At 39.3% G+C, this 26,211-nt stretch overlaps 1 protein-coding gene across 1 annotated transcript in view; it reads left to right on the top strand.

The window, feature by feature from the left end:
• Window positions 1-13,050, top strand: part of LOC133595369 (gamma-enolase-like) — a 23,087-nt gene extending 10,037 nt beyond the window's left edge. Inside the window, exons 7-13 of the mRNA XM_061948056.2 lie at window positions 2,755-2,977; window positions 3,055-3,252; window positions 3,498-3,574; window positions 7,863-7,987; window positions 8,076-8,184; window positions 12,498-12,556; window positions 12,699-13,050. Of these exons, the coding sequence (XP_061804040.1) occupies window positions 2,755-2,977; window positions 3,055-3,252; window positions 3,498-3,574; window positions 7,863-7,987; window positions 8,076-8,184; window positions 12,498-12,556; window positions 12,699-12,768 (861 nt within the window). The 3' untranslated portion in view covers window positions 12,769-13,050. The remainder of the gene's footprint in view (window positions 1-2,754; window positions 2,978-3,054; window positions 3,253-3,497; window positions 3,575-7,862; window positions 7,988-8,075; window positions 8,185-12,497; window positions 12,557-12,698) is intronic.
• Window positions 13,051-26,211: the final 13,161 nt, after the last annotated feature.

Genomic DNA, 26,211 nt, shown 5'->3' with positions numbered 1-26,211 from the left:
TCAAGTATTTCTTTTATTTATATATATATATATATATATATATATATATATATATATATATATATATATATATATATATATATATATATATATATATATATCTCCATCCATCCATCCATTTACTACCGCTTATTCCCTTCGGGGTCGCGGGGATATGTATATATATACATATATATATATATATATATTAGAGATGCGCGGATAGGCAATTATTTCATCCGCAACCGCATCAGAAAGTCGTCAACCATCCGCAATCCACCCGATCTAACATTTGATCAGAACCGCATCCGCCCGCCATCCGCCCACACCCGCCCGTTGTTATATATCTAATATAGACGATGCAAGGCATTAGTGAGGTTATAAAGCTTTTGCCTGTTAAAGAAAGGAGACTGATCCAATGCAGCACAGACATTCGCGTGCCACGCTGTCACGACCCAGACGCACACCAGTGCGCAATCATATGGGAGCCGCGCTGAGCGCACCTCCAAGCGCGTCTCGCTGCCGGCGACGGCCGGGTATATGGGCCCGACGCTCCAGCGCCATCCATTTTCAGGGCTAGTTGATTCGGCAGGTGGGTTGTTACACACTCCTTAGCGGGTTCCAACTTCCATGTCCACCGTCCTAGCTGCTGTCTATATCAACCAGGGTGAGCCCCACCCCTTTCGTGAGCGCACTGCGCGCGGAGTGACCCCTGTTACGCGCCCCCGGCAACAGGGGTGGCGGGCAGGTAAGCTGCGCGGGCGGAGCGCGCAGAGTGACCCCTGCTACGAGCCCCCGGCCACGGGGGTGGCGGGCAGGCAAGCTGCTTACCTGCTGCGCGTGACGCCGGCCGCGGCGAAGGCGGACGAGGCGGGGTGTCGGTGCGGTGGGCGCGGTGGTGACCCTGGACGTGCGTCGGGCCCTTCTCGCGGATCGCCTCAGCTACGGCTCCCGGTGGGGCCCTCTCGGGGGAAGGGGCCTCGGTCCCGGACCCCGGCGAGGCGTCCCTTCTCCGCTCCGTAAAAGTGTCCATCTCTTTTCTTTTTTTCTTCTGTTGTGGCATATGCAGCAGGTGCCTGCTCGTTTTTCGTATGTGGGTAACAACATTTAACTATGTATATATATTTCCCAATTGGTTTAACTGCCACCCGCCTGAATCTATTTAAAATCAAATTTTTTTTAATAATTTGAACCACCCGACCCGACCCGACCCGCGGATAAAATCTAATTTTTTTTAATTTCATCCGCCCGATCCGCGGATAATCCGCGGACTCCGCAGTTGTGCCCGCAAACCGCGCATCTCTAATATATATATATATATATATATATATATATATATATATATATATATATGAAATACTTGACTTGGTGAATTCTAGCTGTAAATATACTCCTTCCCTCTTAACCACGCCCCCAACCACGCCCCCCGCACCCACCCCCCGAAATTGGAGGTCTCAAGGTTGGCAAGTATGAATATCATACCCCATTCATATTATAATATTGAACAAAATATTTAAAAAAATACCATTTGGATAATTGGGTAAAAATAATGTGGTACAATCCAATAAAAGCATAAGTCTTTAAAAAAAAAAAAAAATTCTGTATTTTTTGTAAAAAATTTCTTCAAAGGTCAATTAAATGGTATGTCATTTACATAAATGGTTTCATTTATTTTAATAAAAATATTTTTTTAAATGACTTCAAATAGAATTATAAAATATTAATAACAACATTAAAATACAATTTTAGTTTAATACTTAAAAAAAAAAGAAGTCAACTCAAACTTAACTTAATCAAACCAAACCAACCCATATAGAGTCCCGTTCCGTACTGTACCGTATACTGTACTCAGGGCCGGCCCGTGGCATAGGCCGTATAGGCAAATGCTAAGGGCGCCGTCCATCAGGGGGCGCCATGCCAGTGCCACAAATGTTGGAGAAAAAAGTTGTTACTATTATTTCTAAATACAAAAAATAATCTCACGTTAATTAAAATGCAAAGTAAAGCCTATTTAATAGAAATATTATTTGTTACAACATTACGCCCCCCCCTCCTCCCCCCGCACGGTGCGCCCCCTCCCTTCCCGTATCATGACTCTTTTTGGACGTCACCACATCAAAAAACCAACACAAGATGTCAAAACGGCCAAAACTCAGGTGCCCAGGGAAGAAAAAAGAGAAAAGAAGAGGAGAAACGAGAAAAGACAGAGGTAGCAGGTAGGTAACGTTAGCCTACATGAAATTATTTGTCTGTTACAGAATGTGATAGTAACCTGGCTTTTTAGCATTAAGCTAATGCTACATGATTCGGCAATTGCTAATCAATAAATAGCTAGTTCTGTTTTAACGTCGGGTTAATATTGTGGAGGGGGCTAAATTGTTATGGAAAATAATAATGTAACGTTAGGTAATTACAGTACTCCCACCTTACATTCCTCAGGGACATTTGTATTAGATCTTTTAAGCAGGTGTTTTTTGTTTACATTGTTATTGCCTTCTGGTTAGCTAATGTTTGCCCTACAGGTAATAGTCACTTTTCCACCACTTTATATATTAGGTATAGTTGTAAGTAAAAAAAAAAAGGTCAAAGACAAAGCTATTCGGGTTCTTGTGAGTATATACACTTCACTGCCGATGTGGGGGTGCGCCACCTAAAATCTTGCCTAGGGCGCCAGATTGGTTAGGGCCGGGCCTGACTGTACTGTACTGTACTGTACCGTATACTGTACCAGACAGGATGACCAGGTCAAATAAATGTGTCCTACCCTTCACTTAGGCTTTTAACGTGATCAACGGGGGCTCCCATGCTGGAAACAGACTGGCCATGCAGGAGTTCATGGTACTTCCTGTTGGGGCGGAGTCATTCCGTGAGGCCCTGCGTGTAGGGGCGGAGCTCTACCAGACTCTGAGGTGTGTCATCAAGGAGAAGTACGGCCAGGATGCTACGAATGTAGGGGACGAGGGAGGATTCGCTCCGAACATTCAGGAGAACAGTGAAGGTAAGAATGCAAAAAAAAATATATATATTTTAAAAAGAAATCTTGTGACATTACTTCCTGCTTGTGTGACCTCACAGCTCTGGAGCTGATCAAGACGGCCATAGAGAATGCGGGCTACACAGACAAAGTGGTGATTGGGATGGATGTGGCTGCCTCGGAGTTCTTCATTGAGGGGAAGTATGACCTTGACTTCAAGTCTGCGCCTAACGCCGCACGCAACATCAGCGGCGATGAGCTGGCCAGCATCTACCAAGGCTTCATCAACAACTACCCAGGTGTGTGCGTGTGTGTGTGTGTGTGGATGGCTTCTTCTGGTGCTCCCTAATCACGTCCTCTGTCATCTCCTAGACAAAAAGGAAGCGTGTTGCCTCTTCAGCCCTGACAATTAAACCACTTAAAGAGCTTTTAATTACAGTGCTTATTTGGCAGGCGAGGGTGTGTGCCTAGATAATAGCGCGCCACTTCTGTGTGCAACATGATTGCACTGCAGTGTTCCAGACCTCTTTCATCTTCCCTTCAGTTGTGTCCATTGAAGACCCCTTTGACCAAGATGACTGGCCTGCTTGGACTCAGTTTACATCCTCAGTGGGCATCCAGGTAACAAATTAAAATATTGTAAAAAAAAAAAAACAGAATTAAAGCTGCAAGCAGCATTGGTCGGGCCCGCGTATTTGGCAGGTGCTAGTCCTAAGTGTCCCAATACTTTTGTCTACTTTTAGTCTGAAGTGTCCCAAGACTTGTGTCTAGTGTACCTACTTTGTCTGCATTGTGTGGGCACGTTGGTGCTTCCTGCTTTTAAGCAGCCATCTTAAAAAAACAGCAGCGCAGCGGGTCTTTGAAGGGTCATAAAATCAAAACCGGAGCAGGTATTAAAACGCTGTTCTGTTATTTTATACACAAGGTTTTAATCTCTCTCCTGTGTTAGTTTGAAGCCGAAACGACAAACGCGCTCAGAGGAGATAGTTTTTGAAGGAAGGTGACCGGTTTTTACAAAAAAATTGTTTTGAAGGGGGAATAGCAAACTTCCTGTTGATTTTTGCTGGGGGTTGTCAATTTATGAAATGTAGGTCTAAGTAAGACCTACATAGAGGTTTTTGTTTCATGTCTCTCCGACCTTCCCAGAGAGAGTTACAGGCAGTTTTGTCAGTTTTTTCATCCGAGGAGCCGTTTTTTGTGCGTTTCATTAAAAAATTTAGCACAATTTTGAGATTTGGGGTTAGGTTTTTTTATTACATGGCAATTTTTGCCACTCCTGATGTGTGTATTAAGTTCGGTGAGTTTTGAAGCATGTTAAGGGGGTCAAATTACAGCTCAAAGAGGCAAAAGTCACTGTTTTTAGTACATTTTTGTCTTGAAGGGGGAATTGCCAACTTCCTGTTGATTTTTGCCCAAGGAAATTAATTAATGTAAAGTAGGTCTAAGTAAGACCTACATAGAGGTTTTTGTTTCATGTCTCTACAACATTTGTACTGGGAGTTATAAGCAGTTTTCTTTCTAGGGGGCGCTAGAGCGCAATTTTGAGTTTTGGGGTTTGGTTTTTTGATAAAAAGTTTTGCCGTATATTACTGATGTGTGTGTAAAATTTGGTGAGTTTTGAAGCATGCTAAGGGGGTCAAATTACAGCGCAAAGTTGCGGAAGAATAATAATAATATTAAAGCTGCAAGCAGCGTTGTTCGGGCCCGCGTATTTGGCAGATGCTAGTCTTAAGTGTCCCAATACTTTTGTCTACTTTTAGTCTGAAGTGTCCCAAGACTTTTGTCTAGTGTACCTACCTTGTCTGCATTGTGTGGGCACGTTGGTGCTTCCTGCTTTTAAGCAGCCATCTTAAAAAAACAGCAGCACAGCAGCATCAGCGCAGCGGGTCTTTGAAGGGTCATAAAATCAAAACCGGAGCAGGTATTAAAACGCTGTTCTGTTATTTTATACACAAGGTTTTAATCTCTCTCCTGTGTTAGTTTGAAGCCGAAACGACAAACGCGCTCAGAGGAGATAGTTTTTGAAGGAAGGTGACCGGTTTTTACAAAAAAAATTGTTTTGAAGGGGGAATAGCAAACTTCCTGTTGATTTTTGCTGGGGGTTGTCAATTTATGAAATGTAGGTCTAAGTAAGACCTACATAGAGGTTTTTGTTTCATGTCTCTCCAACCTTCCCAGAGAGAGTTACAGGCAGTTTTGTCAGTTTTTTCATCCGAGGAGCCGTTTTTTGTGCGTTTCATTAAAAAATTGCGCTAGAGCACAATTTTGAGATTTGGGGTTAGGTTTTTTTATTACATGGCAATTTTTGCCAGTCCTGATGTGTGTATTAAGTTCGGTGAGTTTTGAAGCATGTTAAGGGGGTCAAATTACAGCTCAAAGAGGCAAAAGTGACTGTTTTTAGTACATTTTTGTCTTGAAGGGGGAATTGCCAACTTCCTGTTGATTTTTGCCCAAGGAAATTAATTAATGAAAAGTAGGTCTAAGTAAGACCTACATAGAGGTTTTTGTTTCATGTCTCTACAACATTCGTACTGGGAGTTATAAGCAGTTTTCTTTCTAGGGGGCGCTAGAGCGCAATTTTGAGTTTTGGGGTTTGGTTTTTTGATAAAAAGTTTTGCCGTATATTACTGATGTGTGTGTAAAATTTGGTGAGTTTTGAAGCATGCTAAGGGGGTCAAATTACAGCGCAAAGTTGCGGAAGAATAATAATATAATATTAAAGCTGCAAGCAGCGTTGGTCGGGCCCGCGTATTTGGCAGGTGCTAGTCCTAAGTGTCCCAATACTTTTGTCTACTTTTAGTCTGAAGTGTCCCAAGACTTGTGTCTAGTGTACCTACCTTGTCTGCATTGTGTGGGCACGTTGGTGCTTCCTGCTTTTAAGCAGCCATCTTAAAAAAACAGCAGTGCAGCAGCATCAGCGCAGCGGTTCTTTGAAGGGTCATAAAATCAAAACCGGAGCAGGTATTAAAACGCTGTTCTGTTATTTTATACACAAGGTTTTAATCTCTCTCCTGTGTTAGTTTGAAGCCGAAACGACAAACGCGCTCAGAGGAGATAGTTTTTGAAGGAAGGTGACCGGTTTTTACAAAAAAAATTGTTTTGAAGGGGGAATAGCAAACTTTCTGTTGATTTTTGCTGGGGGTTGTCAATTTATGAAATGTAGGTCTAAGTAAGACCTACATAGAGGTTTTTGTTTCATGTCTCTTCGACCTTCCCAGAGAGAGTTACAGGCAGTTTTGTCAGTTTTTTCATCCGAGGAGCAGTTTTTTGTGCGTTTCATTAAAAAATTGCGCTAGAGCACAATTTTGAGATTTGGGGTTAGGTTTTTTATTACATGGCAATTTGTGCCAGTCCTGATGTGTGTATTAAGTTCGGTGAGTTTTGAAGCATGTTAAGGGGGTCAAATTACAGCTCAAAGAGGCAAAAGTGACTGTTTTTAGTACATTTTTGTCTTGAAGGGGGAATTGCCAACTTCCTGTTGATTTTTGCCCAAGGAAATTAATTAATGAAAAGTAGGTCTAAGTAAGACCTACATAGAGGTTTTTGTTTCATGTCTCTACAACATTCGTACTGGGAGTTATAAGCAGTTTTCTTTCTAGGGGGCGCTAGAGCGCAATTTTGAGTTTTGGGGTTTGGTTTTTTGATAAAAAGTTTTGCCGTATATTACTGATGTGTGTGTAAAATTTGGTGAGTTTTGAAGCATGCTAAGGGGGTCAAATTACAGCGCAAAGTTGCGGAAGAATAATAATAATATTAAAGCTGCAAGCAGCGTTGTTCGGGCCCGCGTATTTGGCAGGTGCTAGTCCTAAGTGTCCCAATACTTTTGTCTACTTTTAGTCTGAAGTGTCCCAAGACTTGTGTCTAGTGTACCTACCTTGTCTGCATTGTGTGGGCACGTTGGTGCTTCCTGCTTTTAAGCAGCCATCTTAAAAAAAACAGCAGCGCAGCAGCATCAGCGCAGCGGGTCTTTGAAGGGTCATAAAATCAAAACCGGAGCAGGTATTAAAACGCTGTTCTGTTCTTTTATACACAAGGTTTTAATCTCTCTCCTGTGTTAGTTTGAAGCCGAAACGACAAACGCGCTCAGAGGAGATAGTTTTTGAAGGAAGGTGACCGGTTTTTACAAAAAAAATTGTTTTGAAGGGGGAATAGCAAACTTTCTGTTGATTTTTGCTGGGGGTTGTCAATTTATGAAATGTAGGTTTAAGTAAGACCTACATAGAGGTTTTTGTTTCATGTCTCTCCGACCGTCCCAGAGAGAGTTACAGGCAGTTTTGTCAGTTTTTTCATCCGAGGAGCAGTTTTTTGTGCGTTTCATTAAAAAATTGCGCTAGAGCACAATTTTGAGATTTGGGGTTAGGTTTTTTTATTACATGGCAATTTTTGCCAGTCCTGATGTGTGTATTAAGTTCGGTGAGTTTTGAAGCATGTTAAGGGGGTCAGATTACAGCTCAAAGAGGCAAAAGTGACTGTTTTTAGTACATTTTTGTCTTGAAGGGGGAATTGCCAACTTCCTGTTGATTTTTGCCCAAGGAAATTAATTAATGAAAAGTAGGTCTAAGTAAGACCTACATAGAGGTTTTTGTTTCATGTCTCTACAACATTCGTACTGGGAGTTATAAGCAGTTTTCTTTCTAGGGGGCGCTAGAGCGCAATTTTGAGTTTTGGGGTTTGGTTTTTTGATAAAAAGTTTAAAAGCCGTATATTACTGATGTGTGTGTAAAATTTGGTGAGTTTTGAAGCATGCTAAGGGGGTCAAATTACAGCGCAAAGTTGCGGAAGAATAATAATAATATAAAACCTTACAAATTCAATAGGTCCTTATGTCCCATTGCATAAGGACTCCCCTTATACAATGGGCCATGCGGGCCCTAATTATTAGTCTTTAAGTGCTGGTTGCATCGTGCAGGTGGTTGGGGATGATCTAACGGTCACCAACCCACGTCGGATACAACGAGCCGTGGAGGAAAAGGCCTGCAACTGTCTTCTCCTTAAAGTCAACCAGATTGGTTCCATCACAGAGGCCATTAAGGCGTGAGTACATTTTGTATTTTGCCTTCATTTGCTGGTTTCAGACTATTTGTATGTAGTGTCATTCTTCTTTTTTTTTCCTGCCTGTCAGGTGTAAACTGGCTCAAGAGAACGGCTGGGGAGTGATGGTGAGCCACCGCTCAGGTGAGACAGAGGACACCTTTATAGCCGACCTGGTGGTGGGACTCTGCACTGGACAGGTAAGAGACACTTATGACACTATACCAGGCCTGGGCAATTATTTTGACTCGAAGGGTCAAATTTAGAGAAAAAAATGTGTCTGGGTGTCGGTATATATGATTTTTAGGAACACTAATACAAAACCTCACAATAATGTCTGATTGAAAGCTAAGAACTAGGGGTGTGGGAAAAAATCGATTCGAATTCGTTGTGCGATTCAGAATCGATTCTCATTTTTTAAAAATCTGTTTTTTTATTATATATATATATATATATATATATATATATATATATATATATATATATATATATATATATATATATATAGCGCATATGCCAAATTTTCAAAGAGAACGGCCTACGGATCACGATTGAAGCCAACAAGCAAACCGTCAACTTCCTTGACGTCACTTTCAACCTGAGAAATAACAGCTACCAACCATTCACGAAACCCAACACAACACTCCAATACGTGCACCATGACAGCAACCACCCACCCAACCACCACCACGAAAAGAATACCTACCGGAATTAATAAAAGGCTATCGATGCTGTCATCTAGCAAAGCTGAATTTGACCAAGCAACCCCCCCGTACCAAAAAGCCCTTGATGAAAGCGGATACAATTTCACCCCCACCTATGAACCCACGCCAGGAAACCAACCAAAAAAGGACAGAAAACGAAACGACATCATCTGGTACAACCCCCCATACAGCAAAAACGTCTCAACTAACATTGGACACAAATTCCTCAATCTGATTGACAAACACTTTCCCAAAGACAACACCCTAAGAAAAGTATTCAACAAGAACAACATTAAATTGAGCTACAGCTGTATGAACAATATACGACAAATCATCTCAAACCACAACAAAACAATTGCAAATGAGCCGTCGGCCCCCAAACAGAGCGACCCCAAAACCAACAAAGGCTGCAACTGTCGCAAGAAACCTGATTGCCCTCTCAACGGGGGGTGCTTACAAACATCAGTTGTCTACCAATCTAAGGTAACACGCAAGGACATTAACACATCCGACACATATGTAGGATTAACCGAGGGAGAGTTCAAAACCAGATGGAACAATCACAAGGCTTCTTTCAGGAACCAAAACCTGCGGAATACCACAGAACTCAGCAAACACATTTGGGACCTCAAAGACAATAATGTTGAATATTCAATAACATGGCAAATTCTTGCATCCAGCACACCTTACAATAGTGGTAATAAAAGATGCAACCTATGCTTGAAAGAGAAACTGTTTATTATTTACCGTCCAGACCTGTCATCCCTCAACAAGCGCAGCGAAATTGTAACAGCATGCCGCCACAGACGGAAACACCTCCTAGGTAACACATGAGCCAATCACCACGCCCCTATGCCAGCCTGTACCCACCCACTCTGTGCCCTATATAAACCATGGTATGTGAATGCTCCCATTAAAATCTCCTGATGATTGAGGGAACCCCCCTCATGAAACAGGCCTGTAGAGATGAAATAGTCTTGTGATTTTTTTTTCCCACACATACATATATATATATATATATATTTTATTTTTATTTTTTTTATTTTATTTTATTTTTTTTATGTTTTTTTAAAAAAATTAATCAATCCAACAAAACAATACACAGCAATACCATAACAATGCAATCCAATTCCAAAACCAAACCCGACCCAGCAACACTCAGAACAGCAATAAACAGAGCAATTGAGAGGAGACACAAACACGACACAGAACAAACCAAAAGTAGTGCAACAAAAATGAATATTATAAACAACAGTATCAATATTAGTTACAATTTCAACATAGCAGTGATTGAAAATCCCTCATTGACATTATCATTAGACATTTATAAAAAATAAATAAATAAAAAAGAACAATAGTGTCACAGTGGCTTACACTTGCATCGCATCTCATAAGCTTGACAACACACTGTGTCCAATATTTTCACAAAGATAAAATAAGTCATATTTTTGGTTCATTTGATAGTTAAAACAAATTGACATTATTGCAATCAGTTGATAAAACATTGTCCTTTACAATTATAAAAGCTTTTTACAAAAATCTACTCCTCTGCTTGCATGTCAGCAGACTGTTGTAGATCCTGCTGAAATCCTATGTATTGAATGAAAAGAGAATCGTTTTGAATCGGGAAAAAATTGTTTTTGAATCGAGAATCGTGTTGAATTGAAAAAAACAAAACGATTTTGAATCGAATCGTGACCCCAAGAATCGATATTGAATCGAATCGTGGGATACCCAAAGATTCACAGCCCTAGTAAAAACGTTATGACAGACCGCCTTAAAGAACAGAATGGAATTTTACATTTTTTAAACTGAATGAGACACCCAGAATGTACATTAAAATAAAGAATGTGGGATTTAACAATATTAACTATGACCGATAAAACACTGAATATTGACAACACGTGAACGTCACACCCTCTCCATCGACATATTTTACAATCAAGCAACCGCAACAAAAATGCAACAAACACAGCATAATATGAACCCAAAGGATTAAAAAAAAACACCTACAATCTGATAGATCTGAATTATCTCTAAGCTATAGAACTTTGTTGTAAAAATCTCCTTCCGCGTCTGTCCCTGACACCCGCATTTCAGGCTGGCTGCTCTGGAAACACTCCGTGGAAACGCTCCCCACCCACACTGCTTGGTGCCTCGTCTAAACTGCTGTGACTTAGATTGTTACCGTAGTAACTAGTATATCACGCAAAAGCGCAGATTCCAACCATTGAAATACTTTGTATAGTTCAAGACTTACGGTCATTTGAACACATCACTGCACATCATAATGACAGCTACAGTTTCCATCTTAAAGATCGAAAAAAAATTATTTGGGAATGTCCGGCGGGCCGAATTGAAAACCTCAACAGGCTGCATGCGGCCCCCGGGCCTTAATTTGCCCAGGTCTGCACTATACGATATTATACTTTTTTTCATTCGTTTTTGTGAAATTTTTACTTTTATTTTATACAATTCCAATATTTACTTCTTCTTGTAATATTATCATGAAATTTGTTTTATTTTTGGCAGTATCTTGACTTTTCTCCCCCGTGTAATATGTATTACAACTTTACTCTCATAAAATTTTAACATTTTAATAAAAATGACAAATTTATCCGAAGTTAAATGCTTTTTTTAAATTATTTTTTTAGCTTTATTCTGTAGTTGTCTTTTTATCTTTATTCTTATACAATTATAACTTTTTTATTCTCGTTTAAAAAAATTAACTTTTTGGTATACATTTGAACTTTTTTCAGATATTTTTCTTGTAATAGTACAACTTTATTGTAATACATTTACAACTCTGTCTTGTAATTTTCCAATCATTCAAAAAATCATAATTAATTTTCATAAGTTTATTACTTTTTTTAGAATGTTATGACTTTTTATGCATTTTTTTTCTGTGTTCTGTCGTTTTTGTCATATTAGAACTTTATTCACAAAATTATATATTTTTTCTCATAATGTATTATTGCTGTACAAAAAAAAAAGCTTTTTGGTATTATTGACTTTTTTCTCATAATATTTTTTGTAATTGTACAATAATCTTGTAAAATATACACAAAAAATATAATACTCATTAAAAATTATAAATTTTTCTCGTAATATGATGACTTATTCTTGTATAAGTTGCAACTTTCTTGGGGTATTCTAAATGTTTTCTTTTAATAAATATTGTAGCTATTGATACAATTCAAATTTTTCTGTTGTCATATTACAACTTTATCTTCATAAAATCGCGACATTTCATCAGCAAAACAATATAAGTAATTCTCATAAAATCATTACTTTTTTCTCATAGTATAACGACTTATTCTTGTGAAAAGTTGTAACTTTCTTGCTGTATTCTGACTTTTTTGATAATACATTACTTTAACTTTAGTCGCCATAAAATTATGACATTTTCTTATTTAAAGAAAAGAATCATTACTTTTTACTTGTAATATTACAACATATACTAATAAAATTGTGACCTCTTCTCATTAAAACATTACCATTTGTTATAATAATTATATAGAATATTATAATAATAATAATAATAATAATAATAAAGTACTTTTTTGTAATGTTTCAACTTATTCTTGTCAACTTATTCTTGTCAACAATATTGCAACAAAATTTTTATTATATTATTATTTATTTTATATTGGAATAAGATTAAAACTTTTTCTTATAATATAGTATTACAACTTTTTTCTCATAAAATGCCATTTATATTCTGAACAGTCCAGTTGCGATCGATTGAATGCCCCGAGAATACCGGCAATATCATGTTTTGATATTGGATATTTTTTCTTCATCCCCAGATTAAAACTGGAGCTCCTTGTCGCTCGGAACGTTTGGCTAAATACAATCAGCTCATGAGGTATGTATCATTATGGCTTGTATGTATGTATGTATTTATATTTATACAGTATATATATATATATATATATATATATATATATACATACATGCATACACTTCTTTATCTTCATTATTTTTAACTTTCATCATCAATTTGTCAGGATTGAGGAAGAGTTGGGTGACCAGGCTCGCTTTGCTGGACACAACTTCCGTAACCCCAGTGCACTTTGAACTCCAGTAGTGACAATAGAAGGGAAATATATATAACAGCAATCATTGTGTAAAATGCAAAACAAATGTCGTGTTGCTACAGGCTTTACTGACTTGTTGTTGTTGGTGTCTCTCTGCAATGATCTCCCATCTCTACTTTTTGTCGACTGTGGATGTCTTCTACTCTTGATTGTGCTTTACCAACTTCTCAGACTTTCCTGTACTGTGAACACCAAGCATCTTTAAACATTATTGTGTGTGTCATTGTGGCAAATAAATATATAAACTCATCTGCCTCCATTTGTATTAGCCCAGACAAGTCAACAATATTCGGTAACAATTAAGGGTACTGGGTAATTGCTCTACCAACAAGTGGAAAAGTTAGTAAATTACACAACTCAAAACAAAACATATATACAGTAAAGTGGTCAGAATGTAGATTACATGGGGAAAAAATTATTCTGATGAAATGGTGCTTTTTTCTTATATTACAAATGTATTTGTCTTAAATGAATACAATACCGAGTTAAAATTAATATTTATTCCTGTGTCGTAGTTTTTTTCCACTTGTAATATTAAAATGTATTCGAGCAAAATTTTGTCAAATAAATTATGGAATTTTTTTTTACAAGTTATTCTTGTAAAATGAAGGCTTTTGTTCTCTTTATCAATCAATCAATCAATGTTTATTTATATAGCCCTAAATCACAAGTGTCTCAAAGGGCTGCACAAGCCACAACGACATCCTCGGTACAGAGCCCACATAAGGGCAAGGAAAAACTCACCCCAGTGGGACGTCGATGTGAATGACTATGAGAAACCTTGGAGAGGACCGCATATGTGGGTAACCCCCCCCCCCCTAGGGAGACCGAATGCAATGGATGTCGAGTGGGTCTAACATAATATTGTGAGAGTCCAGTCCATAGTGGATCCAGCATAACAGTAAGAGTCCAGTCCACAGTGGGGTCAGCAGGAAACCATCCCGAGCGGAGACGGGTCAGCAGCGCAGAGATGTTCCCAACCGATATACAGGCGAGCGGTCCACCCTGGGTCCCGACCCCGGACAGAAAGCACCCCATCCATGGCCACCGGATCTGTGTGTCTCCCCTTCCACAAGGGATAGGGGGGAGCAGAGGAGAAAAGAAAAGAAACGGCAGATCAACTGGTCTAAAAAAAAAAAAAAAGGGGGGCTATTCAAAGGCTAGAGTATACAAATGAGTTTTGAGATGGGACTTAAATGTTTCTACTGAGGTAGCATCTCTAACTGTTACCGAGAGGGCATTCCATAGTCTCCCGTCCAAAAGCAGAACCTAGTAACTCACTTCTAGCTGATTTTGATAAAACAAACGAAAACCAATCTATTTTATATTAAAGTCCCATCCATTCACAGAGATTTGATTTCTGCTTTGTTGATGTTAATTGGTATCCGCAATTCCAGCCTGCAATTTTCGTTCAGAATGTTCAGCATATCACCTAGTAACTCCAAAATTATTATCAGCTCAGTTTTGACCAAAATTGAGTTACTGGGTTTTGCCTTTGGACGGGAGTAGTACTGGAGCCCGAATAGAAAATGCTCTACAGCCCGCAGACTTTTTTTGGGCTCTGGGAATCACTAATAAGCCGGAGTTCTTTGAACGCAGATTTCTTGCCGGGACATATGGTACAATACAATCGACAAGATAGGACGGAGCTAGACCGTGTAGTATTTTATACGTAAGTACTTTAAAATATATGTTTAGTTATATCATGACTTTACTGGCAAAAAAAAAAAAAACAGTTGTAAAATTGTGATTTAAAAGAATCAAAACTACCGGTATATCTTTATTCTTATAGAATTACACTTTCAATAAAAGTACACTTGTAATAAAACAAATTTTAAATTTTAAAATTGGACTTTTTTCCTTATACTGTTACAACTTTTAAATGTCTTATTACTTAAACTTCATTATTTTAATTGCATCTTTAATTATCGGACTTTATTGTATTTTTAATTTGGTCTTTGTACTCGATCAATAAAATGAACATTATTATTTCTTGATGAAAGCAGGGTTTTTTGACAAAGTACAGGAAAATAATGTAAGACTTAGACTTAGACTTCCTTTTATTGTCATTCAAATTTGAACTTTACAGTACAAATAAGAACAACATTTTGTTGCACTAGCTCGTTGTAGTGCAGGATAAAAGAGCAATAATGTGCTGATATAAATAAATAGATGACTGTACAGATAAATATATTGAACTTTTTCATATGCATCCACGTTTATGGATGTATGTTATATTGTCTTTATATTCCAGCGAGTCGCGACTTAATCTGTTTTTGGGGGGGAAATTGAGGTAAATGACTTTGCATAATGATAACTTTAGTCTTGCAACATTAATTTACAAATGTTCTCTACAAAATTAGACATTTATTCTGATGAAATATTGCCTTTTTTTCTCATGTTACCAACGCATTCCTTTTTAAATATATATTTTATTTTTGTGAGGGTTTTTTTCCCTCACGTGTAACATTAGAAATGTATTCTGGCAAAATGATGGCAAATGTGTGCTTGGTATTTTTATGTATTTTATGTTTTTTTATCTATTGATCTATGTTTTTATGTGTTATTATGAATTTGCACTAAATTGGTTTTGCTTACAATTTATTTAATAAAGATATACAGTATTCTATTATATTCTAAATTTATTGTGGAACTATGCTTTAAAAAATATATTTTTACAAATTTCTTTAAATGAAAACTTTTTTTCTTGTTATATCACGACCTTACTCTTGCAAAAGTACCATTTTGGTATTGTAAAAGTGTAATTTAAATTCAGAATTCTATCTTTATTGTTATTGAATTATGTGTTTAATAAAACTACCCTCGTAAGCAGTGTTGGGACTAACGCGTTACAAAGTAACTAGTAATCTAACGCGTTATTTTTTTTATTCAGTAATTTAGTTACCGTTACTACATGATGCGTTACTGCGTTATTTTACGTTACTTTTGATGTAGTATCGGCTAGAAACAGAAGCGCTGCGGTGTCGTTCTTCTGAATCTTCCTCTGTCACAAGCCGGAGAGAAGAAAAGAGGCGCGGTCTATGTGTGTGTGTGTGTGTGGGTGTGGGGAGGGGATGAGGCACACAAGTTATCCGCGGTTTGATATATGAAACAAAAAAAAAAGTTGTTGGCACGTTCAGTCCACACACAGCGTGGTCATGGCGAGCGGAGTAACGGAGGAGCTTGAATGCCCCGCGCCATTTAATCGGTGTGTTTATAGGTGCAGACTCGGTTGTGCAAAACGAGGGTTTTAAACACATGCTGAACGTGCTTGAACCACGTTACGACATCCCGTCGCGCACCCACTTCAGCAATAAGATTGTGCCAGATCTTTATGAGCAGGAGAAGAAAAAAGTTGTGGATGAACTATCCCGAGCATCATCTGTTGCGCTCATGACAGACGGGTGGACGTCCAGCGGAACTATAAGCCCTCACTTCATCACAGCAGACTGGGAGATGAGAAGACACGCCCCCTCTACGAGAGTCACCTTGCGCAGGTACTGACACAAGCAGTGGAGGAATGGAAGATAAAGATATCCCAGTCACACGTGATAATGCCAAAAATCAAATAATTACAGAGAATGAGGCAGGACTGGGACCACAGATAGGTGCTTTGCACATGTAGTGAATTTAGCATCACAGAAGGGAATCTCAGTCAATGGAGCGCCTCTTTGGGAGGATCAGGAAGGAGGTTTCCTACTACCAACCAAGCACAACAGCTGCTCATGTGCTTAAGACAAAGCAAGAAATGCTAAAGCTGCCTGCTCATACATGATGTCCCAACGAGGTGGAAGTCCACTTATGATATGTTGGAGCAGCAGGCAGCTATATACTCTGCATTGACCCACAACACCCTGAAGACAAATGTCACCCTGTCTGATGATGATGTGAGAGTGGCAGGTGAGGTCATCCAGGTGCTTAAACCCCTCTTAAGTGTTCCATCTCTACTGAGCACTGAAACTTCGCCATCTGTGTCAATGATCCTGCCACTGAAAACAAGGATTCTGCTATCCATGGCTCCAAGTGTGGAAGACAGCAGCATCACTCCAGATGTCAGGCTTTATGTTTCAAGGAAGATGATGTGCCTTCTTAGGTTGCACTTTAACTTGTTTTTTATTCATGGTCATTGGTCCAAGTTTAAAGAAAGGAGGAATGCCTTTTTATGTTGCACTGTTTTTCATTAATTATGTTAAAAGGAAAATAAAAATGTATGTCAAGTTGATCAACAGATTGTATTATTCTCCAGTGCAATAACAGTACTGAAATGAAGGCAAAAAGGGCATTAATGGGAGCTTTAAAAAAAAAAAAGAAGAAGAAAAGAAGTAACTAAATAGTTACTTTTCACAGTAACGCATTACTTTTTGGTGTAAGTAACTGAGTTAGTAACTGAGTTACTTTTGAAATAAAGTAACTAGTAACTGTAACTAGTTACTGGTTTTCAGTAACTAACCCAACACTGCTCGTAAGTAATTACCTCCTTTAATTCATATTCTGCTACTTCGATTAATCTTCAAACGAGAGTAACCAATACAAATGGATCAAATTTGTACCGCATGGAGTGCCTGGAACCTTAAATACACGGACCTAGAAGTGGTCAACTTTGACATCCAACTTATAACCGGAGATGGCGAGAAAGAAACGAAACAATGCCCGTTTGCACCAACCCTCCACAAGGATTATGATTAATTCTTCATCCAAACAGGAAAATATGAAAATTTCATCAGTCGGAATCCCGGTGAGAGCAGACATTATACAGTAAGTGTTTTTAAAAAAATTATGTTCATAGTTCGTATTTCTTGTTAAGCCCTTAGCAATACTGCTGCATGATACTCATGGTGTTTCACTAAAGCTGCATCTGTTTAGCACACAGCTTGTAAAACTTGTAGCTCATTCTCTTTAAATATAGGCTAAAATGTAAGGTTCTGGATCATAATTTTATACACCACCGCATGCCTAAAATGATCAAAATACGTAAATATTACATATTATTATGAATGCGCCTGTTACTACATGACATATATACTTACAGCGTATGTATAGAAAACGTTGATGGAGGTGTTTAGATTTTTTTTTTAGAGCGCTGTATATGTTGGAATAGAGCGACACCCATTGACTAAATTGTTAACTGACTTTTGCTTTATGTTTATTTACAATTCAGAATGCATAAAAAAAAGAAACAGGTGTTCTGGTCATACATAGGGATTGTGAGTGATAGGCAAAATTCCAAAGACGAGTTCCTCTATACCAGGGGTCCTCAAGTACAAATCTTGAAGGTCCACAAATGTTTTTTTGAAACAGGCTGGGTCCGTTTATTATCGGTCAAGCTTATATAATAGCAGGAGGTAGGTAGTTTAACATTTTCTTAAAATTAACAAAAATAAAATAAATATCCAATAAAATACATGAAATATTTTCTTTGAAACAAAAATAAATAAGAACTTTGAAAAAATGTGTCCTCTGCATTTGACCCATCCCTTGATCACCCCCTGGGAGGTGAGGGGAGCAGTGGGCAGCAGCGGCGCTGCGCCCGGGAATCATTTTTGGTGATTCAACCCCCAATTCCAACCCTTGATGCTGAGTGCCAAGCAGGGAAGAATGCTGGTATGAGCTTTTAAACATAACCCGTTAACTGCTGCCAATCAAATGGTGAATAAGATACTCTTTAGGGTTCATATGTTTGTAAATCTGACTGTGTTGAAGTCAGTGCCTCACCAGCCATCAACCTCACCGCACGTTACTGCTCTGTTGCTATTTGTTGTTGTGTCATAGATTTAACAAAAATCTTGCTTGATGTTTCATATGGCTTTTTCAGCCTCGTGATTTCTTTTTTTCTTAGCTCTGAATCATGAGGAAATGTCTCTTCAAATTCGCGGTGCTCTTTCAGATAGTGACGTTTCAGATTTTCACTTTTCACCAGAGCAACAGTACTGTTGCATAGTAGACACATTGGTCTGGTACTTGCAGTAGGTAGGATGAAAACATATTGCTCTGTCCTTTCTTCCTTGAAACGTCGGTTTTCCCTGTCCACCTTTCTTTTACCAGCCTGAGCCAACTTGGCGCATGCCATTGTGATTTGATTCACATTCAGTGACTGACAAGTGAACAGTTAGCGAAGTAGCGATACGAGACAACTGTGTGCCTGCAGCGAAAGGTTCCATGCACTGTGCACATGACCCAGGTGGTAACAGCCTATCAGCGCGTCGTTGTGAAAGAGATGACAACCCATACCCCGGAATTAGCCAATCAGAGTGGCGTTCTCTCGCTCTCACTCCGTCTCTCTCTCTTTCTCTCTCTGAGAGAGAGCGAGAGAGAGAGAGAGAGAGAGACGGAGTGAGTGAGACACGAGAAGTGTAAACGAAACGTGGAGATATTTGACTAAAAACAACAAAGAACGTTGACTTGCGCTAGCGATAACTCACAGATAAATACAATTATTATATTTTTTTATAATAATTATAATAATTAAAAAAACTTTTTATTTTATTTTATTTTTTTTATTTTTTTTTTTTTTTACTATAATTCGTGCTGGGTCCGGACGGACACGTCGCTGGGTCCGGACATGGACCGCGGTCCGCCTGTTGAGGATCACTGCTCTATACTATTTCCCCTCAAATAAGCAATTGAGGCTAAAAAGTGTGCTTTAGCCCATTAATCGAACAAACGAATCCGACAGATTAATCTATTACTAAATTATCGATGGCATTTTACAGTAAACACATTTCTTTTTTTAAGCACGCAAGTACCTGGCTTTTGAACTCTCATTTGAAGAATTGAATGTGAATGAGTCTGCGGTAGTGATCCCAACCTTTTTCCTGTGTTTTATTGTCAATGTTATTGTTAATAGAATGTGTTGTGTATGCCAACCTGCCTGGAGACTGCAGACGGAAATTAGCCTGTGGTTTAGCCAAATCTGACATGTGACTGAAAATATTACTTTAAAAATATGACTTTATTTCATTTTGGCCTATCACATGACCGTAAAATTAACATTATTAATGTTGTATTTTATCATTATGATTTTTTCTTGATTGTCAGGATTTCTTTCCACACAATACAGTAGGTATATTTCGGGGGTCAGCAACCCACGGCTCTTGAGCCGCATGCGGCTCTTTAGTGCCGCCCTAGTGGCTCCCTGGAGCATTTATAAAAAAAGGATCGAAAATGGAAAAAGAATGGGGGAAAATATATATTTTGTTTTAGTATCTTTTTTGTTTGAGGACAAACAACACAAACCTTCCCAGTTGTAAGAAAGCCCGCTGTTTAATATGTATGTGTGTATACTTCACTGATGAGAGTATTTGGTGAAAATCATTTTGTCCTACTAATTTCGGCGGTTTTTGAACTCACCATAGTGTGGACTGTGACGCAACAGTTTGTTTACATGTAAACTCTTCCACTCCTTCTTTGTCTCATTTTGTCCACCAAACGTTTTATGCTGTGCGTTCATGCACAAAGGTGCGCTTTGTTGATGTTATTGACTTGTTGGAGTGCTAATCTGGCATATTTGGTCAGTGCATGACTTTGATTGATTGACTGATTGATTGAGACTTTTATTAGTAGATTGCACAGTACAGTACATATTCCGTACAATTGACCACTAAATGGTAACACCCGAATAAGTTTTTCAACTTGTTTAAGTCGGGATCAACTTAAATCAATTCATGGTAAACTCCTGACTGCAAGCTAATCGATGCTAAAATGCTATTTAGGCTAGCTGTATGTACCTATTGCATCATTATGCCTCATTTGTAGATATATTTGAGCTCATTTAATATATTTTACTTTTATTTTCTTTGTATATCATTTAGTTTTGCATGTCTGCATTGTGGCACAGGGGTTAGTGCGTGTGCCTCACAATACAAAGGTCCTGGGTTCAATCCTGTTCTCCCCGTGACTGCACGGGTTCCCTCCGGGTACCCCGGCTTCGTCCCACCTCCAAAGACATGCACCTGGGGATAGGTTGATTGGCAACACTAAATTGGCCCTAGTGTGTGAATGTGAGTGTGAATGTTGTCTGTCTGTCTGTGTTGGCCCTGCGGTGAGGTGGCGACTTGTCCAGGGTGTACCCCACCTTCTGCCTGAATGCAGCTGAGATAGGCTCCAGCACCCCCCGCCACCCCGAAAGGGACCAGTGGTAAAAAAAATGGAGGGATGGATGTCTCATGACACATCATCTATATGTAATATTGGCTGCATTTCAGATAGTTGTTTCTGTGTGTGCCATGTTGTTCCAGACCACAGCAAACATTACTTAGCTTGCCAAAGATTGTAATAAATATATTAAAAGAAGACAGCCTTAACTTGGACACACACATCTATACCTTTGGCCATTAAAAGCCAGTCATTTCCAGGAGTTATGTCACCTTCTGAGTAGCCTCTGATTTACTAATGGTTTCTAATGTTGTAAAAATGTGTAGAATAAATATAACATTTAAACATTTCTGTCAACAAGGATTTGCTTTAGACTGCGACACATTTTGAATTGATTTACGTGGACCCCGACTTAAACAAGTTGAAAAACTTATTCGGGTGTTACCATATAGTGGTCAATTGTACGGAATATGTACTGAACTGTGCAATCTACTAATAAAAGTTTCAATCAATCAATCCATCCATCCATCCATTTTCTACCGCTTGTCCCTTTCAGGGTCGCTGGAGCCTATCTCAGCTGCATTCGGGCGGGAGGCGGGGTACACCCTGGACAAGTCGCCACCTCATCACAGGGCCAACACAGATAGACAGACAACATTCACACTCACATTCACACACTAGGGCCAATTTAGTGTTGCCAATCAACCTATCCCCAGGTGCATGTTTTTGGAGGTGGGAGGAAGCCGGGGTACCCGGAGGGAACCCGTGCAGTCACGGGGAGGACATGCAAACTCCACACAGAAAGATCCCTAGCCCGGGATTGAACTCAGGGCCTTTGTATTGTGAGGCAGACGCACTCACCCCTCTTCCACCGTGCTATTATAGCTAATATAGACACCTATGCATACTTGCCAACCTTGAGACCTCCGATTTCGGGAGGGGGGGCGGGGTGTGGTTGGAGGCGTGGAGGAGTATATTGACAGCAAGAATTCACCAAGTCAAGTATTTCATATATATACCGTATTTTTCGGAGTATAAGTCGCACCGGAGTATAAGTCGCACCTGCCGAAAATGCATAACAAAGAAGGAAAAAAACATATATAAGTCGCACTGGAGCCCGGCCAAACTATGAAAAAAGCTGTGACTTATAGTCCGAAAAATACGGTATATATATATATATATATATATATATATATATATATATATATATATATATATATATATATATATATATATATATATATATATATATATATATATATATATGTATGTGTGGGAAAAAAATCACAAGACTACTTCATCTCTACAGGCCTGTTTCATGAGGGGGTTCCCTCAATCATCAGGAGATTTTAATGGGAGCATTCACATACCATGGTTTATATAGGGCACAGAGTGGGTGGGTACAGGCTGGCGTAGGGGCGTGGTGATTGGCTCATGTGTTACCTAGGAGGTGTTTCCGTCTGTGGCGGCATGCTGTTACAATTTCGCTGCGCTTGTTGAGGGATGACAGGTCTGGACGGTAAATAATAAACAGTTTCTCTTTCAAGCATAGGTTGCATCTTTTATTACCACTATTGTAAGGTGTGCTGGATGCAAGAATTTGCCATGTTATTGAATATTCAACATTATTGTCTTTGAGGTCCCAAATGTGTTTGCTGAGTTCTGTGGTATTCCGCAGGTTTTGGTTCCTGAAAGAAGCCTTGTGATTGTTCCATCTGGTTTTAAACTCTCCCTCGGTTAATCCTACATATGTGTCGGATGTGTTAATGTCCTTGCGTGTTACCTTAGATTGGTAGACAACTGATGTTTGTAAGCACCCCCCGTTGAGAGGGCAATCAGGTTTCTTTCGGCAGTTGCAGCCTTTGTTGGTTTTGGAGTCGCTCTGTCCGGGGGCTGACGGCTCATTTGCAATTGTTTTGTTGTGGTTTGAGATAATTTGTCGTATATTGTTCATACAGCTGTAGCTCAATTTAATGTTGTTCTTGTTGAATACTTTTCTTAGGGTGTTGTCTTTGGGAAAGTGTTTGTCAATCAGAGTGAGGAATTTGTGTCCAATGTTAGTTGAGACGTTTTTGCTGTATGGGGGGTTGTACCAGATGATGTCGTTTCGTTTTCTGTTCTTTTTTGGTTGGTTTCCCATACTGCTTACCTTTAATATCCAGCGATGCCTTCTCCTTCTATTCTCCGTTTGCCTTCCATTTGTTCCTGAAAATATGTAAACAAAACTGTGTTTAGATGATTGATACTTCAAACTTGCATAAATATAACATGAATATAACATAACTTGACTTCTGAGAGTTTCAAAATGTAATGAATAAAATGCTAAAGTTGTTAATAAACAAGCAATTATTTTAATAATTAAATATGGTAATTTTAAATGAATTATAATGATAATTTAAAATTAATTATTTCAAATATGTTTATTTTAATGTACCGGTATAATTCTATGGCTGGATGTAATAAGGAGTCAGAAAAAATACAAATAAAAATACAATTAATTTTGATGTTTTTAGCAAAATATAGTAAAAATGTATTTTTTTTTTGTTTATTTATTTTTTATTTTTTAGGTAAGATAAACATAATAATACAATTTATCTCCAGTCTGGATTATTTAGTTCTTGTCACCCTGTTGTCCTCCCGTCGTGAAAAAAGGCTGCTCTCACTCAGGTCTGCATGGAGCTGGAGGGGGCGTGGCCTCCAGCTCCGGCTGAAAATCGGGAGATTTTCGGGAGAATATTTGTCCCGGGAGGTTTTCGGGTGAGGCACTGAATTTCGGGAGTCTCCCGGAAAATTCGGGAGGGTTGGCAAGTATGCACCTATGTCATGTGTTGCCTTCATTATAAGACTTATATACGGCTTTTAATTTTTTTGCAGCTCCAGACAGGTTTGTTTTTTGTATTTTTGGCTCTTTCAACATGTTGGGTTGCCGACCCCTGCAGTAGGTATACAGGTAAAAGCCAGTAAATTAGAATATTTTGAAAAACTTGATTTATTTCAGTAATTGCATTCAAAAGGTGTAACTTGTACATTATATTTATTCATTGCACACAGACTGATGCATTCAAATGTTTATTTCATTTAATTTTGATGATTTGAAGTGGCAACAAATGAAAATCCAAAATTCCGTGTGTCACAAAATTAGAATATTACTTAAGGCTTATACAAAAAAGGGATTTTTAGAAATGTTGGCCAACTGAAAAGTATGAAAATGAAAAATATGAGCATGTACAATACTCAATACTTGGTTGGAGCTCCTTTTGCCTCAATTACTGCGTTAATGCGGCGTGGCATGGAGTCGATGAGTTTCTGGCACTGCTCAGGTGTTATGAGAGCCCAGGTTGCTCTGATAGTGGCCTTCAACTCTTCTGCGTTTTTGGGTCTGGCATTCTGCATCTTCCTTTTCACAATACCCCACAGATTTTCTATGGGGCTAAGGTCAGGGGAGTTGGCGGGCCAATTTAGAACAGAAATACCATGGTCCGTAAACCAGGCACGGGTAGATTTTGCGCTGTGTGCAGGCGCCAAGTCCTGTTGGAACTTGAAATCTCCATCTCCATAAAGCAGGTCAGCAGCAGGAAGCATGAAGTGCTCTAAAACTTGCTGGTAGACGGCTGCGTTGACCCTGGATCTCAGGAAGCAGAGTGGACCGACACCAGCAGATGACATGGCACCCCAAACCATCACCCAACCATGCAAATTTGGCATTTCCTTTGGAAATCGAGATCCCAGAGTCTGGAGGAAGACAGGAGAGGCACAGGATCCACGTTGCCTGAAGTCTAGTGTAAAGTTTCCACCATCAGTGATGGTTTGGGGTGCCATGTCATCTGCTGGTGTCGGTCCACTCTGTTTCCTGAGATCCAGGGTCAACGCAGCCGTCTACCAGCAAGTTTTAGAGCACTTCATGCTTCCTGCTGCTGACCTGCTCTATGGAGATGGAGATTTCAAGTTCCAACAGGACTTGGCGCCTGCACACAGCGCAAAATCTACCCGTGCCTGGTTTACGGACCATGGTATTTCTGTTCTAAATTGGCCCGCCAACTCCCCTGACCTTAGCCCCATAGAAAATCGGTGGGGTATTGTGAAAAGGAAGATGCAGAATGCCAGACCCAAAAACGCAGAAGAGTTGAAGGCCACTATCAGAGCAACCTGGGCTCTCATAACACCTGAGCAGTGCCAGAAACTCATCGACTCCATGCCACGCCGCATTAATGCAGTAATTGAGGCAAAAGGAGCTCCAACTAAGTATTGAGTATTGTACATGCTCATATTTTTCATTTTCATACTTTTCAGTTGGCCAACATTTCTAAAAATCCCTTTTTTGTATTAGCCTTAAGTAATATTCTAATTTTGTGACACACGGAATTTTGGATTTTCATTTGTTGCCACTTCAAATCATCAAAATTAAATGAAATAAACATTTGAATGCATCAGTCTGTGTGCAATGAATAAATATAATGTACAAGTTACACCTTTTGAATGCAATTACTGAAATAAATCAAGTTTTTCAAAATATTCTAATTTACTGGCTTTTACCTGTAGTTGCATCTCAATGGACTGTGCAGTTGGGAAAGGCGTCCTTTTGCAGTTACACGTTTTGACCAGCAGGAAGAGCCCGAGTACTCCCAATGTGCTCTGATAGGCATTGGCTGAGGCTCTGTGTTGCTTGGAGAGGCTTCTGCGTGACGACGACTGACGGTTGAAAAAAAAAGAAAAAAAGAAAAACGTTTGTAGAGCTGCGCAGGCGCATTTGGGGCAGTCTCCGGCTCGGTTGTTATGGTTACCACACAATAGGAGACGGGACAGGGGGCTGCGTGAAGGGTGAGAGAGTGAGAGAGAGAGAGGGAGGAGGAAGAGGTCTGCAGAGCCGCTTGGCTGGACACAAGCTCAGACAGACAGCTGCAGGACAGACATGGAATCCATCTTTAAAAATAACTTATTGCATTAAAAACTGTTGTGATGACGCCCGTGTGCATCTTTGCAACGTGCACGACAAATATAATTCAGTGTACTGTAAAGGTGACTCCAGAGGGACCCTCCCTCCCTCTTCAGAGTTTTGGCCCCCTCCTCCTCCTCCTGACGCCCCCCCCCCCCCCCCCCCCCCCCTCCTTTCCTTATGCAAATCACGCCCTCCTCCTTTTCGTCCCATCCCTCTCTCCACCGCGAAAATTGTGCTTCTCGCAGAGGAAAAAGGCAGCCGGGGAGAGGCTTGTATATTTAAAAAAAAAAAATAATAATAATAAAAGTCGTCTTGGAGGAGGAGTGGAGTACAAGATAGGAGGAGGGGAAGGTGGAGGCAAAAGCAAAAAAAAAAAAAAAAAAAAAAAAAAAAAAA

Source organism: Nerophis lumbriciformis, linkage group LG04 (genome assembly GCF_033978685.3).
Source record: "Nerophis lumbriciformis linkage group LG04, RoL_Nlum_v2.1, whole genome shotgun sequence".
Lineage (NCBI taxonomy): Eukaryota > Metazoa > Chordata > Actinopteri > Syngnathiformes > Syngnathidae > Nerophis > Nerophis lumbriciformis.
The sequence above is the reverse complement of the archived record's forward strand: the minus strand, read 5'-3'. Positions and strand labels throughout refer to the sequence as shown.